Source organism: Acromyrmex echinatior, chromosome 14 (genome assembly GCF_024713525.1).
Source record: "Acromyrmex echinatior isolate Ae372 chromosome 14, ASM2471352v2, whole genome shotgun sequence".
NCBI classification, from domain to species: domain Eukaryota; kingdom Metazoa; phylum Arthropoda; class Insecta; order Hymenoptera; family Formicidae; genus Acromyrmex; species Acromyrmex echinatior.
The window spans coordinates 10,085,926-10,104,116 of NC_141865.1; the positions used below are offsets into that span (position 1 = coordinate 10,085,926).

General features: G+C 32.6%; 2 protein-coding genes across 6 annotated transcripts; one reads left to right on the top strand and one right to left on the bottom strand.

The window, feature by feature from the left end:
- Window positions 1-1,242: 1,242 nt before the first annotated feature.
- Window positions 1,243-18,151, top strand: nan (transient receptor potential cation channel subfamily V member nanchung). Of its 5 annotated transcripts, none has more exons than XM_087413012.1 (15): window positions 1,279-1,448; window positions 9,706-9,884; window positions 9,967-10,054; window positions 10,904-11,080; window positions 11,659-11,860; window positions 12,157-12,310; window positions 12,724-12,978; window positions 13,053-13,135; window positions 13,305-13,817; window positions 14,098-14,263; window positions 14,753-15,014; window positions 16,486-16,667; window positions 16,886-17,002; window positions 17,820-17,945; window positions 18,011-18,151. In XM_087413012.1, the coding sequence occupies exons 1-15, from the start codon at window positions 1,358-1,360 to the stop codon at window positions 18,143-18,145; spliced, it is 2,730 nt and encodes a 909-aa protein (XP_087269138.1). In that variant the 5' UTR covers window positions 1,279-1,357; the 3' UTR covers window positions 18,146-18,151. The 5 variants fall into 5 exon arrangements, with proteins under 5 accessions (XP_011054744.1, XP_087269138.1, XP_087269139.1 ...); XM_087413013.1 differs by lacking the exon at window positions 1,279-1,448 and adding an exon at window positions 8,398-8,774; XM_087413014.1 differs by lacking the exon at window positions 1,279-1,448 and adding an exon at window positions 9,023-9,043.
- Window positions 1,473-5,572, bottom strand: LOC105146296 (Dpt-YFP repressor by overexpression). The gene is made up of 4 exons (XM_011056455.2): window positions 5,356-5,572; window positions 4,370-4,585; window positions 3,478-3,510; window positions 1,473-2,573 (listed from the first exon to the last, which is right to left on the bottom strand). Exons 1-4 carry the CDS (start codon window positions 5,491-5,493, stop codon window positions 2,316-2,318), a joined length of 645 nt encoding a protein of 214 aa, XP_011054757.2. The 5' UTR covers window positions 5,494-5,572; the 3' UTR covers window positions 1,473-2,315.
- Window positions 18,152-18,191: the final 40 nt, after the last annotated feature.

Consider the following 18,191-nt stretch of genomic DNA (forward strand, 5'->3'; position numbering starts at 1 on the left):
GAGGAAAATCAGAATCTGTCGAAACATTTGCATTTTTACATATAATTGAAAGTCGCATGTTTCATTGTAGCAATAAATATTGTTCAATAATCATGTGAGCTTTTATTGGCTACTTTGTTTCTTTTCATTAATTTATTTTCATTATATATATTTCGTTATTTCTGTGTTACAATCAATTGATTACGTTTGACGAATTTATCAACACGTGTTTTAATTGATATAAATTAATATTCATTTCTCTATTAATGTAGATTATAATGTTGTCGTGTATCCTTTGGAATATGATGCTAATTAGTAATACTTATTTTAGCAATAAAACTGGATTAATGAATTTTATTTTTCTGAAATTTCACTGAAAAATGTTTCGAAACGAACAACAATTTCAGCGACATTTCAGTGAAACTTCAATGAAATTTCAACGAAATTTTTCCATCAAGGCTATAAAAAACATTATTCCCGATACTAGCGAAATATTGGAAAACAATGTACTGCCGATATTAAATATTGGATTCAATCCTCAAAAAATTCAATCCTCAATATTGATCCAATATTGTTGTACCAATATTGGCTAAATATGATTAGGCGTCTACCTTACTGGATCAATATCGGGATTTCAATTCTTACCTAACGTTTAATATTAGTTGTATATTATTTCTCAATATTTCGTCAGTACGTTGTGCTACAATTAGGATTAACTTTAGTCTTGGCTTTACCTTTTTACCAATTATTATTAATTATAAAATATTAATACAATACTTACATTTCTACTAATGTACATTAACTTTAATCTCAGTTTTATTTACATTTAACTTTTTCTAATTCTTAAAAAATACAAAAAATAAATAAGTTAAACCGAGATTGGTAGAAATGGACGTAAGTCATAATTCTTGCGGATTTCGGCACAGGATCCTGTGGAGCCGCAAGAACAGGATTTCCTCCATCAAATTCTGTTTTAAATTCTGGCTTAATTAATTAATTCTTTCCGCCGTCAAATTTGCGGAGCCTTTTGCGGTTTTCCGTTTCGACGGTTTTAAGTTCCGTCTTAAAGCCGATCATTCTTTGATTCATGATAAACGAAGAGAATGTATAATGTATTATATAATATAATTCAGTTAAGTGAAATAATAAAAAGCATGGTATAAATTGCATAAATTGATCAAATTTCGCCGTGAGTCCAAAAGCAAAAGGTATCTAGAGGTCCGTTTAATCGATAATCGACTGCGGTATCCTGGCAACCAAACAGACGCGTTTATCAATTTTGACTCCTATCAGTTGCATACTGTGCCGCACATTCGATATACGAGAGCTCATCTCCTCTACAGGCACTTAAACATTGGAAGTGAAGTGCTTGTAAACGATGGGTAATACCGAGAGCAATGTTGCGAGCAGCGTGAAGAAACAAACGGATACGTCGTCCATCCTGCTCTATAAATTAGTCGACTTGAAGGGTAAGCGAAATCAAACGTACAATATAATAATCGATTTATTTATTTAATTTTTACAATTAAAATGAGTTCATTTGTGAGAATCAAATAAAATTTACTAATACAATTAATAATAAAATGAATTTGCTACATACATATAGTATATAAAATGAATGAACGTTATTTCTACTTTGTTTTACACTTGAAACGTACGAGAGCGAAAAAATGAAAGCGCAGCATTTTGCCGATTTCTGACGTGCATTTCGCGTTGTCAGCGTATATTGGCCCTCGACGAAAGCTGGCTTTTGACACGACTTTCGCGGTTTGCAACGACGAAGAATATGACATGCCGGGCAAAACGAAGGCACATAAATAGAGTTACGTCTGGCAGAGCAGATTCAGCAACATGCCAAACATTCTCGCGGTCTTTGGAAGACCCGTCGTTAAAACCGATGGCTTTCGTCATTCACTATTATTTATGGCGAGTAACAAAAGAGATCACTGTCATTATCAACGATTGCGTCGTAAAAATCGAACGGCACGTAGATATCATGAACACGAGATGTATACAAAAAGAACAATTTTGTTGAATTTTTTTTTTAAATGTATCTAAATACAAATTTGTAAATAATTTTATTGCGAAAATAAGTATGTAGAGTATAAGAAAAATTGATTATAAAAATAATTATATCAGAAATTGATTGCTGGAATATAAAAAATTGTTATTGCATTGTTCATTATGCTTGATTCTTTTATATAAATATTTTTATTGTATGTGTCTAATTAAATTTTTAATTATTTCAACAAAATCATTCTTTCATCATATATGAGCTGTTCACGAAAATTCCGAGATATAACTCCGAGATTGCACTCGCGAAGAAAAAGATTCGATTAGATCGCGTGGGGAATATTATTTATCATCACTTTCTCCTCGTTCGACGTCGAGGGTTCATCCAAGTGTTCCATAATCTCCGGATTGTCCGAACCGAAGGAAGTCTGCATGCTATACTTTCCCATCTCGGCTTCGAACAGGATGTTGTTTATCTGATGCTGTGCGACGAGTTTTGCACGCACGTCCGCTATATTCTTCAGCCGAATGGCGACATGCTCAGCAAAAACCGTAAATTCGTCACGACCTGACGGAGTCTCCTAAAATTGTGGAAAGAAAAAGTGACGTCGGTAGGACTGAGGACCTTTATAAGCAGGTCGTGTAGATCAAAAGTTTTCAACGTGACATGTATACCATATTGGTTAGGAGATCTCGAGAACTCCCTATACAATGTTACGTAATAATGTGTTACACAGTTTTTATAATATTGATTTAGGAAAAAAATCCCTTTATAAATTGATAAAAAGACTTTTTTTTAGTAACCCATATATTTTATTTTAAAAAATTGGCAATTACATCACTAGATAGAGCAACGTTTCTGCTGTACATTTAATCTGTGCTTTTAATTGAAATACGATGATTTTTAACGGAATTATGAGCAATAAAGTCAGAATGTTCCTTTTTACTTCCTTTTTACTAACTCAGGAATAAAAAATTATAGGAACATTTAAAAAAAAAAAACGATTAGAGAAAGCTTCAAACTTTCACGATAAATAGTCGAAAATTTGCTCAAATTTTTATTGAGCACGCTACATAGATCTACAAAGTGAAAAGAAATTTTTTTTATTTTTTTCAGTTCGTAGTTTCTTGTATGTAAAAATTACAAACCCACATAAATTCAAAAAATATAGTAACCATTCGAAAATAGAGATTTCTCTAAACCCCTTTTTTTAAATTTAAATTTGATCGTTTTTAACGAAAATATTGAGGAAGAAAGATCTTTTTACCAATTTGTAAAAAGACTTTTTCTTTAATCCAATATCCGTAAATATCAACTAACAATAATATTATCATATAATATATCAATATTATAATTTCTCATTCAACAATATAAATGTAATATAACACATGTTGTACGTAATACATTGTTGAAATTATGTTTATGTAATGGTACTGTTAGTTGGTGTTTATTGGAAATTAATATATAAAAAAATTAAAATATACCTGCTGCTTCCAATTAGGGGTGGGTACGGGATTCTAAAAGGAAGACATCGTGAATTAATTAAACACATATGATTCCATTTTATGAGTAATAAAGTATCGCGGTTTGCAACATTACTAAACAAAAATTAATTGTAAGGAAAGAATAGTTTTGCTGAAGTGTTTAAAAATTTAGTTAGATATGAAAATATATTCATACAGATATGAAAATAAATTTTGACAAATTAATATTGTATTCAACAAAGTTCCAATAAATAACAATTCAAAACATATGTAATTGCAAGAGGGCTATCTAAGCTTAGCTAGTTGGGCTTTTTTTGAATCAGAATATATATCATGTAATAAATAATATAAACAATATTCAAATGTTTCGACTTTTAATAATAACGATTGTCTTCAGTAAATATATACAGATTTTACATTATAATATAAATTATTAATTACAATAATCTTAATACTGTTGATATAATTCTCTTCTTGTAACGATTATAAAATAAAATTCCTTAATCTTATAATAAATATATCCTTATTGCTTATAGAAACCACATAAATTTTGTTGAATCATTAAAATAATTATATAGAAAAATAATTGTTAAAATTAATTGCTAGAACGTTAAAAATATTTGCAGCATTGTTCATCAATGCTTGAAATTTCATATAATTGTTTCAGTTCAGTATTTTTAGATGTTTCAACAAAATCGTTCTTTCCGTGTAAAGAGTGGCTCAATTTTCAATCTTTAAAGGTGAAAGTTCACCCTTCACAGTGAGATTTATTCTAAAAGGGTTTTCACTCTAAAAGAATATACTAATTTTAATTTTAATTATATTATCGTTAATCGTATGCTAATTGTACGAAAGGGAATCGCGGGAATATTCACGGGAACTCGTGGCGCACCTGCTTTTCCACGTTCGGCGTCTCGCGATTGATTCGCAGCAAGCGCCCTTTATTCAGGAAAGACAAGGCCTCGTAAGCGAACCACTTGGGCTTGATGACACTACCAGGATTCGAATCAGCCTTGAGCCTGCGTTTCGCGTACGCTTTGTGGACCGACATAAAGTGAGTCTTCAAGCTCTTCAGTTTTCTCTCCACCGTCATCACGTCGCATCCGAGCTGACAAGTGCAAACCCCAATGAGATAAGAGCGCGCCGTATATTCTTGTTTTCAATTTTTATTTTTATTTTTATTTCTTTTATTTGTTTTTCCTTTTGACATTCACGTCGTATCGCGAGAACACGCTCCCAACGGTGGATTCGAAGACGCGTTACGCAATCCGGTAATAAATAAGTGAAGCGTGGATGCTTTTTGCGCGAACCGTTACGCAAACGTGGTTTCTATGCTACGCGAGAAATTCACTTTCCGTTTACAACGGCGCGCGGCGGCGGCAAAGACTCTCGGTGCGCTCGCGATGCGCCAGCATTGCGCAACGGCTTGCGCAAGTGTTGGACGCGCGCGTCTGGAATACGCTCGCGAGATGTATTTTGCACCCGGCTTAGCGTGCTTCTGCCGGCACGTGCGTGCATCACGAATTGCGTGATACACAGAACGCGAAGAATAGGAGTCAACAAAATGAAACGCTCTTTTTACGTTAATTAAAAATTATCGATCTGTTATTTAGTTATAACGCAACTCTATAAAACTTTCTCTTTTCCTTTTCTTTTCTGTTAATTTATAATACATCCAGGTGTACATCTTGAAAAAATCGAATTTAATATCTACGCGTTGAAATATAACGTTATTACATTTCCGCGACGTTTAGATCGATTTTTTGCAATGTGAAAAATAAAACGAATGTTTACATTGACTCGTGTCAAAAAGGACGCGCGTGTAAGTATAGTTTTACAAGCACGGGGTTAACTTATATGAGGTCGGGACTGGCGCACCTCGTCGGCGATTTCCTTCCACGCGTAGATTCTCTTGCTTCGATCAGTATAGTCCGGCGCATTGTGATCCCAGAGCAGCCGCTTCGCGCGATATGCACCGATCAGCTTCAATATCGTCTCCTGTCTCCACTGCGCCATGATACGCCGTATTGGCCGCACCGTGCCACGTTTAATCACTGACAGTAGCTGCGACGGAGATCCCGGTCGCTCGCTCTTCCCACAGACTTGCGCCAGCAATTGCCGCGACGGTGCGTGCAATACTTGCACCAGACTGTACAAGATGGCGTTGCATGTGCTCCAATGTGCCGACGACCTCTTCCGCCGTCCCACCATGAATTTCACACATCAAATCAAAGTCGGACAGAGTCTTCAGGAAAGTGGGAGGAAAAGAATATGTCATATTTTATAGGTTCTACTTTCTGTAACTATAACTAATATACATTTGGAACTTAAAATGAAATAGATATATATTTGTCAAAAGCGAAAAAACAACTTTTAATATAGAAATAAAAATATAGACTTTTATGTTCTTTGCCTTTAATTTCTTCATGAAAAATCGCATCGAAAGATAATTCTTTTTTTTATATATTGTATAAAAGATAATTTTTTATATAGTGTAGAACATCTTTTTTAAAAAGAAAAGGATTATCTATTAAAAATAAATTAATCACAATTATAAATCATAAATCAATTAAAATTGTAAGTTTATGAATATAATTTTATATAAAAATATAGCATGATCAGTGTTTAAGAAATTTATATGAGATATTGAAAGAGATAATTAAAATTTTTGGAAATATGTATATGTCTTTTTGATTGCATTAATTATATGCTCTGATAGCACTTATCAGTTACGTGGCGCCGAATGTTCTTAAGTGTTCTTTTTCTCATTTCTGGTTGCGTCGACGTGCTGTATACAAGAATTTCATTAAGATTGATAGACTAGGATAACTGTCTCTATTACTGTGTGTATTCTTATTAGTGTACCTTTGTATTTAAATAAGTCAAAGAAAATTAGCATAAATAAAAGAGTATTTTTTTAATTACAAGTTAAATTTGATTATATACAATACCAAGTATAATATTATGTTCTTTTAACTATTAAAAATATAATAAATATTTTTTTGGAAGATATAAAAAATTTGAGTCTAGTAATATACCAAGATTTTAAGCTTGTCTCTAATGTATTCTATATTAGAGTTAAAATCATTATTGAATGTTATAAGTGTACATTATACATTTTTTTTGAAACTGTATATAAGCATAATTAAAATAATGATATGTGCAATATTAACTTGAATAATTAGCTTATATAATTAACTTATATCTATTATCTATTTGTTATGCAATAAAACAAAAATATTTTTATCAAAATCATCATAAAATATCAACATTTTTTTAATGTTATAAGAAAAAGAAATTAAAAAACTGATTGATTTCGCGCAGATAAAATTAAAGTTGTAATATTTAACAATTAATTCAGTAATGAGAAAGTTGGCTTAAAGGCACACTAATAGATTCTAATAATTATAATTTAAATATTTATAATATAATTATATAACTACTTGTTGATACTAATAACTAAATAATACTTTATTAATCGAAGACTTGCTTTTGTTGTGTCAAGTTTTTGACTCCTTAAAATTCCAGTCTAACTCCTACATACAGAATATTCCGAGGAAGTTTTCCGAGGAACGTCCTGAGGACGTCCTTAGGATGTAGAATGTCCTCTGGACATTCTTAGGGCATTTCTTAAAGAACTATGTGGACATCTGTCGCGTGTGATTCTTAAGATGTATCCTTTTGGAATTCGGTTGCTCCGTAAGTTGCATGATGACGATATATTGTATTAAACTTATACGTGTAGAACTGGACTTGTAGAATAAAATTAAATGCGTTAAAGATTAAAGTGTTGAAAGTAGATCAATTTATTTAAAGAAACGAGGACTAATGAAAATATAGGCGTGGTAGATGAGGCGCTAATTAATTTATAAAAATATTCTTTATTTACAATACAGTTAAACGTTTCGAGACTTCACTTTAATCCTCAGAACAATTTATTATAATATTTGTTCATCTTAATAGTCGATACTTATTATAGTCCATTTATATTCCGTTCAAAGTCCAAATGCGCGTCTTGTCTAATTTCTTGTGTATAAAATAAGAAGAGCAAACACATGTTTATGCATATTGCTCCCGAAGCAAAGAATGATTCCGCAAATATAATTTATTATGTAAGTTGTGATACAATTGCTACAGCCTTATTTGTTATTTCTAAAGTAGGACTTGCATGTCAACTAAGTTATGTTGTTTCTTACAATATTTTCTGTTTTGTAAGAGATAAACTAAAAGATCGTGATTTTATTCTTTTGGTTCAAAGTACGATTCAATGTTAATTCTGTTAGAATCAGCACAATATGTGTCATCAGGTCATTGATTTGCATAAATTCTGAATTTTTAAGTTGTAAAGTAATAAAAATTAAAGCTGGAAATGATTAACAAATATAGATCAAAATAATAAATTTAAAAAACAAACGAAATTTTTTATCATTTCATTCATCGTTGAAACACAAATTTACAATAATATTTTTAACAATTATATCAACAATTATACATTTGTATCGAGGTACTATTTCATGTCTAAATAGCGAAGATAAAAATTCTAATTGAAGTTCTAAGACCGAGTTACTGTGACAATTGATTACGCGATGTGTCGTCTGAAAGAAGAAAAAAGTAACAATGATTTCAGCGTCTTTCCTCGCAATATTTCCAAGGAGAACACAAAAATTAACAAAAAATGACTTTATTTTGATTCTTAACGTTGATAAACAATTAAATTTTGTAACCAAAAATCATCATTTTTTTCAGAACGTCATAAAAACATTTTTTACTTTCTCTAGACTTGGTGTATTCCTTGGGTTTGAGTGTTCTGACATCACCAGCTGACAGGTAGCATTTACTGATTTATCATGCGCAACATAATTGCACGTGTTGTTTTTAACTAGCGCCGGAAAACGTCGAGGGCTCTTCGACCGCGAAAATAGGAATGCCGTCATCATGGCACATACGTTCCTAGCGACGCGGAATTGACGCCAATCGAGACGACTCGAGAGCCGCCGAGCTCTCTCCGCTCTTTGCTCTCTTCTGCCTCTCGCGTATTTATCATCCTTGAGTCACCGCACCAATTCCGACGCTGATGGTTAGAGTTCTAATGTGTGTGTGTCCGATATAATAGCTCTCGAGCACTCGACATGATCCAAATACCTGCACTCGTGACGCAACGCGCATCCACGTGCCGTCCGCCGAATTCTATGTAGACGCGCGAATCGTCGTGAATCGTCACGAACCTTCTCGAGTCGCAGCCACGACTTCTGAAATTCGCGCCGACTTTTGACGGGGATCTCCCGCATTCGCTAAAGGTACCTTTTCGTTGCCGACGCTCGACGCTCATTTTCGGCGTTAAAATAAGTTACCTGATAGAAATTCATGAATATCAAGCGTCAATTTTGACTCGTCGATTAGGTGACTTATTTTGTCGCTAAAAATGAGCGTCGAACGTCGGTAAAAAGGCACTTTAATTAATCCTTTACGCAGAACGCGGCTTGCCGCGCGGCGGAAATTCAATCAGTTTATCCCTATTCCATAAAAGCGAAAGAATAATTAGCTATTGCGCTAACTTTGTTTGACGGTAAGCATTACCGCATCCTGTTTGCGGGAGCCATAATTTTTCACATAGTATCTTTCATTTCTAAGTCAAGACTAAAATCAAGTTAAACCTGCAGTACATGCAAATGATTTCCTGCTAGATGCTTGAGTTTTAGTAAATGAGTAGAATGGCACAGCACAGTCGCCGGACAGTCGACTATCAGACGATGTCGTAAAACTATACGATTGTCGTAACCAGACGACGACGAATGGCAGTCGGACGACGTCGCGACGTCTGAAGACACCGATATAAATTCACATCTAAATATTTGAACATCAAGCTCTGATTTGATCAAATATAGATTTTCTTTTACTTAATTATATTTATTCTTGTTGGTCTAAATTTATCTATTATAATTAATTTTTTTAGTTGAACTATTAAATATTTATGTAGGATTCCAAAACATAGTGAGCAATGTTTCAAAAAAATTTGACATTTTATAATAACCATTTTCTGAAGTCTGAAATTTTATTATAAATTATTTCTAAATTTTTTTTCACTCCACTAACTGCGTTTGACTCACATTAACGCTGTAATATTTTTTTTTATTTTTTTTTCATTTTAAAAAGTGACTTTTATATACTTTGTTTCTGTTGTCGGCTGTTTCGCAAGTTCAATATTTAGCTATCTAGCAAGGTTTGCAGGTGGCGGATTGTTGGTGGACATGATGAAAAGAGCCACGCAGACTAAGCAGTTTGCAGAGTTGGATCACGCGATGAGAACCAAAGTAGAACCGTTTCTGTACAACAAGGGAAAAGGCAAGTGGATACCAGTGGACAAATTAGTTCTTCTACGAAATAAAGATCGTCCGCGGCATAAAATGGTACGTGATCATCAATTTCGTTACTATATTATTGATTGATAGCTTCAATATCAGTGCTTCAAATAATTTTTCTTTCGTGCAGCTACCGCCTTTAAAAGCTATGGAAAATCCAGCTGATTACGATATCGATAAAGACATGGGCGACGAGGAAGTTGATGAGGCCAAGATCGGTAATAACGTAATGAAGTTAAACTTCTTTCCCAACAAACACCAACTATAATAGTAATATAATTGTTAGTAAATAATTTACCACTTATCAATATAACTATTACATGTTATATAATTATCACGTATTATACAATATTATAATTGTATTGTTAAGTGGATAAAATTAAAAACTTTTGATTAAAAACTTTTAAATATAACGATCTCCTTCTAGCGATGAACAATTTTTCCAATTTTTGATGTGAATTATGAACTTGTTGCAATTGGAATACTTCGGACTTCTAGTTTTCATATATGTACCTAAGTTTTAGAATAACTAACATCTATCGACCTTTGTAAGTCGAAACGACAACCTAATGACGTATACAGTTGCAATAAGCTATTTTTTAATTGTCATGATATACCATCTTTAATTATTGGAAGGATTGATATGATATGGATACTTTGAAAATTGAAGATTTTGTAGAATAGTTAAATTACGCATTTATATTGTACGATACTGAAGATGATCTGATAAGTCGAAACGTTTGTATATTACATGTATTAGATTTCGATAAATTTTAATTGTTAACAACTGCCATTCGGTTTGTGATTCGTAGCCTTTTATTAGAATTTTTTAAGGGAAATTATAATAAATATTGGGTCATTTAAAAAGTATCTGCGGTTTTTTCATTCAAAAATTGAACAAAAAACCGCGGATACTTTTTAAATGACCTAATATTGTAGTTATATGTTTGTTAGTTGATGATTACGATATATATCTCGAATTACGCAAGCATATTTCTACAGTTTAAATTACTTGCAGAGTTGCAAGTTGTATAAGAATTTATCTGATCAATAAATATTCTTGGTAGATAAAAGCAAATATAGACTGGTATGTTGGAATTTAAGCGACAGAGGTGCTGTTGGCGAAACTATCTTGCATTTGTGCATGTTGCACGCGACCGCCATTCATGCTGATTTGGCAAAACGACTGTTGCGTTTCTATCCGAAGCTTATAAACGATATTTATCTAAGCGATGAGTACTATGGTAAGTTTGAGTTTTCCTACGATTGTTATGAAACACGTGACGATCATTGATTATGATTATGGAATAGATTAAATGCTATGAATTAAAGCTGTTATTGAATCTTCTTCATAAGGCAGTCTATAAATTGTGCGTAGAATATCTGCTATCGATAAATTCCCCGATAAGCATTCTGATTAAATTATTTATTCATAGAATATTGTTTGCATAATGGATGATTAGCATTTCCGAGGTAAACTATTTATTCCCTCAAGGGGACTCCCGCGGCTTTTATGATTTTCTAATCAAGTTCTTTTGAATTCAGATCACATAAATCTATCTACAAGACACATTATTGCAAAAATATTATTGCAAATGTACAGAATTCATTATTTCGATAACGAAGCATTTGCGATCTAATGTTCGTAGAAACATTTATTCTTTCTTTTTATCAAGGAACGCGTATGAAATTTTAAAATATACTTATGATTCATCCTATATATAACATATGACATTTTAATTCGTAAAAATTAATCTAGTTGAAAAAAGATTTGCATCTTTTCAGCCTCACAGTTTTATATACCAATTTATTTCGGATTTAGGAGAGAATGTCTTGCACATCGCTATTGTAAACGAGGATCCATCGATGGTTAAGTTCCTTCTCGACAGCGGAGCAGACGATCCGTGCATTATCCACGAGAGGTGCTTCGGCAACTTCATGTGCCCAGAAGATCAGAAGGCGTCGAGGTTTGACAATATGGACCACGAGTGGGTGTGTGTTTCACCGGAAACCAATTACAACGGGTATGTATTATTTTCTTCAAAAACGACAAATATCGATTAGATTATCGTTACCTCTCGCTTAATGACGAAACAAAAAGAATTTCATTATGTTGATTCTTTAATTAAATCATTAATTTCAAACAACATTTGCTTCGAGTTCTAAATGTAAATATCGAGATTAAATTCTATGAAACATAAACGGATTTGTTTATCTGAGATTTTAACGTATCTTGTCGAGCGCCATATCGAGAATGTAATGTAATGTTACATGTCTATTCAATAAAGTTAGACGATTTATCTTATCATTATGTCCATAGTTATGTGTACTGGGGAGAATATCCGTTAAGCTTCGCCGCATGTCTCGGTCAGGAAGAGTGCTACAGGCTTATATTAGCCAGAGGTGCAGATCCTGATAAGCAGGACACGAATGGCAATACCGTTATGCATATGCTAGTGATATATGAGAAATTGGCGAGTATTATATCTTTGACTACTTTCTACTTTTGTTTATTCTCAAAAAATATTAACAATAAGAATCTTACTGCATCGTACATTTGAAAATTTAATAATAAATAGAAGTAATGGCCATAACGGTCAAAACTGTTTATTTATAGTTTTTCAACTTATTATTAACATCCTTTCTTATAAGATGCCTGATTGAGCATCAAATTATTAGAACATTACTTGTCAATTTAATTCGTGATATTACTACAGTAGTTTAATTGCTAAAAAATATTATCGGAATAATCGATTTAATAATAATTGACTTAACAATACTTATCATAAAAAATATCAAGGCAAGCTATCGTTTAAAAAAGTACAAAAAATTGTTACAAATAATTTCATGGCACTTGTTATTTTTTTAATCTTCAATTTAATTCTAGGCCACGTTCGACATGGCTTATGAAGTAGGAGCTTCTCTCGGCATAAGAAACGTTCAACATCTGACTCCGTTGACTTTGGCTGCAAAGTTGGCCAGGATTGAGATATTCTTTCACATCATGAATATCGAAAGAGAGATATACTGGCAAATCGGTAGCATAACTTGCGCAGCCTACCCTTTATCGCAAATAGATACGATCGACGTTAATACGGGCACAATCAACAATAATTCCGCCCTGAATCTGGTTGTTTTTGGTGTAAGCGAATAAATTATGCTATTTATACTTTATCGTTAGAACGCACAGACAAAATGTTTTCACGATGATTGTAGGATAAAGATGAACATTTAGAGTTAATGGACGGTGTGTTAGTCGATCTTTTAAATGCCAAGTGGAACACCTTCGTTAAATCCCGGTACGTATAATATTATAAAAGGAAAAGTAAACTTCTACTTCATAAAAATTTTATAAAAAATTAAATTAAATTAAAAATAAAAATTAACGTTAAAACCTATTTCTCGATTAAATATAAAAAATAACTATAAAACAATTATATGCTCAATTGTAAAATTTTTCATTTTTAGATTCTACAATCAATTCTTTCTTTTCTGCTTCTACTTCGTACTATCGCTGATTAGCTTCACCCTTCGACCTGGCCCATCAACCATAGAAACAGACGAAAATGCAAATGATACGTCGACGAGGACAAATTCCTCCAACATAACGGAGCCTATAATTCACAAGACTCTCCAAAGCTCGGATCTGTCAGAATTGGTTACGAATAGTCTCGTAGCGGCTTTTACCTCGAATTTTAAATCATCCTTAAATATGACGCAGGAATCGCTAGAAAAGATCCAGCTACAAGTAACGTCAAACATCACGTCAGCCCTGAAGAGCATTTTGCTCTTGACGTTGAACGAAAATGAGGGCATTCTGAGTCCTCCTGACGAGGCCACCATTCATACGCTGTGGTATACCGATAGCCCTCCAAACGCGTCGGATTATTTTATGAATACTTACAACAAAACCGACGCGAATTCAACTGTCAAGACAATTATCGACGGCGTCGCGCGACCAAAATTTAAAAGCAATTATTGGTACATTCAAATATAATATTTAATATTATAATGAAATTTATATTACAAGAAATATTACAAAAACTTATTGATATGAATAGAGATATTAATTACATGCCCACACAGCATAAGAAATATTTCTAAAATATTCCATTGCAAGATGTGAAATATTTTAGAAAGTAATTTTTCTGCAAAATTTGTCTACAGATGTTTTACAAAATCTGTCAAGCAGACTTAACTGTGTGCGTATAGCATTGCATTTTTTCATATTAAAATCATGAAATAAATACTTATTTAATAGGTGGGACGATTTCTCGGAGGAGTGCAGACTCATGCAGCTATCAGAAATGAGTGCAAAAATTCGTCTAACTGCGGAAATTTTTATGTTCATCGCAGCGGTGCTCTACATTTTGGCTGCGTTGCGGGAGGCGAAATTCTTAGGTCTTCATATGTTCATCGAAAATCTCGTAAATCATTCAAGACATTTTTTAATACATATAAAAAGTAATAAGACTTGTCTTAATAATTCTCCAATTTTTAAATCGACTCTGTCATAAATCAATATTGAACGTTTTCCATTTAGTGACACAAACATCATTCTATCTTTCTTAACATTCCAGTGAGAACGACATTTATATTGATTTGTGTCACCAAATCGAATTAAGTATCCATTGAGTACCATTGAAAAAAATGTCTAGTAGAAAATGGACAAAAGTTCCATGGATCAGAAAGTTTGGATTATATGAATCAGAATTCCGGAATTTAATCAGAATTAGATATCACAATTAGAATTTTAGCAGATTTAATTAGAAAATTTTGATTCGTCCATTTTCAATCAGAACTCTAATTAATCCAACCAAACACTTTTCTACTATGAATGAGTTGATTTATGTTATAACGAATTACAAAATATATCACAAGAACGCCACTTGTGTTAACGCGAGCGCAATTTTTAGATGACGGTGCCGTCACGCGTGATGTTCCTGATCTCGTGCTGCATCCTGATGTGGTTCCCGGTTCTGCGATTTACTTGCTCCGACGAGGTCGAAGATATGCTAGCAGTCGTAGTGATGCTGACGACGGCGCCATACTTTTTATTCTTCTGCCGGGGCTTCAAGACGGTCGGACCGTTCGTCGTGATGATTTACAGGATGATCATGGGTGATCTCATCAGATTCGTCTCTATCTACCTCGTTTTTGTCATGGGATTCTCTCAAGGTAACACGTGGCGTTTCGAAATAAAAAAGAGAGTCCTTATATTTCTTCGATTTTACGTAACTGTTGTTCCATTTATCTTTCTGAATGAGACCTGTCCCGAACACAATAAATGAATAACCTTGTTGTCAATTATCGCAATTGATAATCGAAGTAATAAGAGATATAATGGCACATATAAAAAACAAGAAGCATCATCAATTCCACCGGTGACATACCGATGATGACCGGCCGGTGCCTTATTCTATTAATTCTCAACAATTGTTAATTAGCCTCTGGTATAACAGCATCAGCATCGAACACACGTAATGTCATGTGATCTAATCGACGATTTTACTGGACGCTGCAAAGCGACACTGACACACATCATCCGACCTGTTGAAGGTCTTCTATACTAACAAAAAAATTGCGAGGAAGAAATCGCAGAAGGAGGCGCTACGTCGAGAAGGTCTCGAGATACGTTAAATGATGCGGCGCATGCCGTTATGCAATCAGCAACGTGACCGCAACGCTATGTGCCATTGTGTCTTACTTTTCGCAAACAAACGACGTAGCGCCGTCGCTGCTTGAATGGACTGTCTGTTCGTTCGCGAAGAGAGAGACGATTTTTTTCATACTTCCTTGAGACTTCCTTAATAAAAAATCTTATAGATTAATATAATCCATGGCTGATGATCGATCAATTATTATAATTCCGGAAAACATCATCTTAACCATTCAGAGCTGTAGTGGGTCTAGATCCACACACAGTTCTAGACCCACACTGAGAGAAAAGTGTTTAATATTTGCGACTATATACGAGGTAAAATAATTATGGCTAGAAGCTCCATTTTTATGGTTATATTACTATTATATAATATAATGTTAGTAATAATAATCATATAAATGATAGTTTTCTTATAAATATGAAAAAATTATATTATAAATTATAATAATTTCAAATATTAATAAAATAATAATAATAATAAAATCAAGATAAAAATAAAAATAATAAATAAAATAAATAAATGTAAATTAATTGACAGGTAATTGAAAGCAAAAATAGATGCAATTATTAGAGCGTTATAATTAATAAATATATTTTCTTACATATAATTAGATAAAATCTATTCAACAAATGCAATCATAATTGTAATGACTACTATAAATAATAAGTTAATTTAAAAAAATAGTTAAAAATAATTCCAAAAAATATTTATTAGAATCGTGCAAATTTGAATCATTATTAAAACAAATTTAGTGTTCATTCTCTTTCATACGAGTTATATCATTCTGATTCCTTAACATTAGTATCTCTTAACGTAAATTAAATGATCTCACAAACTTTGGCATCTGTGTTACGGATTTTGACGTCAGCTTCGGAAAGTTAAATATCTCCGCAATGACGAGATGATTTCTCGCGTATTTTGGATAAATATCACACGCGATGTAAACAATACATTGTTACAATTATAGATACTTAGTTTATTTACAGCATATTACATCATATTCCTGTCATTCGACAACCCGAATACTCCAGAGGGCATCGACGACTCTATCACGAATCCGATGCCATCGCCGATGGAAAGTGTTATGGCGATGTTCCTGATGAGCATGACGAATTTCGGTGATTACTTTGGCGCGTTTGACAGAACCGAGCATGAATTCGAGGCCAAGGTACTTTACTTGCCGTCGCTCAGACATGTGCTCAATATTCATAGATAGAAGTAAACAATACCATCTTTCATATCTTCTAATTAACATTCACATGATATGTTTTAACGACAATTAGATAAGTCACACAAATTTTTTCACGTAATGAATGACTCATACAAAAGAGCGTCAAATACAGTCGGTCGAATAGCGTTACAACGATAATCGCTATATAATTGCAGCTGCTGTTTGTATTGTACATGGCGATTGTGGCAATCTTGCTCGTGAACATGTTGATCGCTATGATGGGCAACACTTACCAGAAGATCGCTGAAACCAGGAACGAATGGCAACGGCAAGTATGTCATCAACGCTTTATAAGCATAATATTCCTAGAATGTTATATGAATTATTTGTCATTTTTAATAATTCATATAATACAATATAAATATAATAATTCTAGAAATATTTTGTTTTATTATAAAATGAATTTTCCATTTGAGCCGTTTGATATTTTGAATATAAATAAATACCGTAAATTATTGCATATCATTGATCAATTTATTGTAATTAACACGTACAGAATAATTATAACATGAAATATATATATCGGTGATATAAAGCGCAATAATTTTGAAGCTGATATAAAATGTATTAAATATTTTAAATATATATTATAAAATATTATAAATATAATTTTTTGCACATATAATAAACATATTATATAATCCAAACTAAACTAAAAATAAATATTGTTTAACATATTTTCTTTCTTTTTAAATAACTTAATTTTTTTAATAATTATTCTTTATGAATGTTTAAATATAAAATTTAAAATATAAAATCTCGAAAACCCGCAACAAAAATAATTATTGTTATTGTAATTAATATCTGTATTTTTAGAAATACTATTATATAATAAGCTATTTAATGTGCTCAATTTGTTTATAATATCTGTTTGATTTTTCAGAAAATTTTTAGTAAATCCATATTCCTAATGTTCCCAAATACTAATAAATTGGAAAACAATCAATAATGTACAATATGTCGTTAATGATAATGATTTTTAATTGGGATGTAAAAATACCTTAGATGATTGTTTACATAAAAAAAATAAGATGACTATTCGCGAGTTAGTTGTACAAAGACTTTTGTTAATTATTTCGCGTATGTCAGTGGGCACGCATAGTTCTGGTTGTGGAGAGAGGAGTGAGTCCTGCTGAAAGACTGAAAAAGTTGACAGACTATTCTCAGCCCATGTCCGACGGTCGTAAAGCGTTGGTTCTTCGATTAAATCAAACTGTGAGTATTCGTAAACCCGTGGGTGAGAACAAATAGTTTTTCTATGTCGATGCTATCGATTTTAGGAGGAAGACAAGGAAGAGATGAAGGAGATACTCGAGATGAAGAGAACCCATGATAGATTGCTGAAGAAAAGACAAAATAGAATGTCAAAGGAAAAGATTATATTTGAAACAGAACCTATTATTACCAAGAATTGAACTATTACCAAGAAGTAATAAGCTTCTTTGCTTATCTCTGTTTATA

Coding starts and splice junctions, on each gene's coding strand:
- nan (XM_087413012.1), top strand. CDS start 1,358: ATGGGTAATACCGAGAGCAATGTTGCGAGCAGCGTGAAGAAACAAACG. Junction 11,081..11,658: donor TCTAAGCGATGAGTACTATG/GTAAGTTTGAGT, acceptor TTTCGGATTTAG/GAGAGAATGTCTTGCACATC. Junction 12,979..13,052: donor TGAATCTGGTTGTTTTTGGT/GTAAGCGAATAA, acceptor CGATGATTGTAG/GATAAAGATGAACATTTAGA.
- LOC105146296 (XM_011056455.2), bottom strand. CDS start 5,493: ATGGCGCAGTGGAGACAGGAGACGATATTGAAGCTGATCGGTGCATAT. Junction 4,586..5,355: donor GGAAGGAAATCGCCGACGAG/GTGCGCCAGTCC, acceptor TGCACTTGTCAG/CTCGGATGCGACGTGATGAC. Junction 3,511..4,369: donor CGCCGAACGTGGAAAAGCAG/GTGCGCCACGAG, acceptor TCTTCCTTTTAG/AATCCCGTACCCACCCCTAA.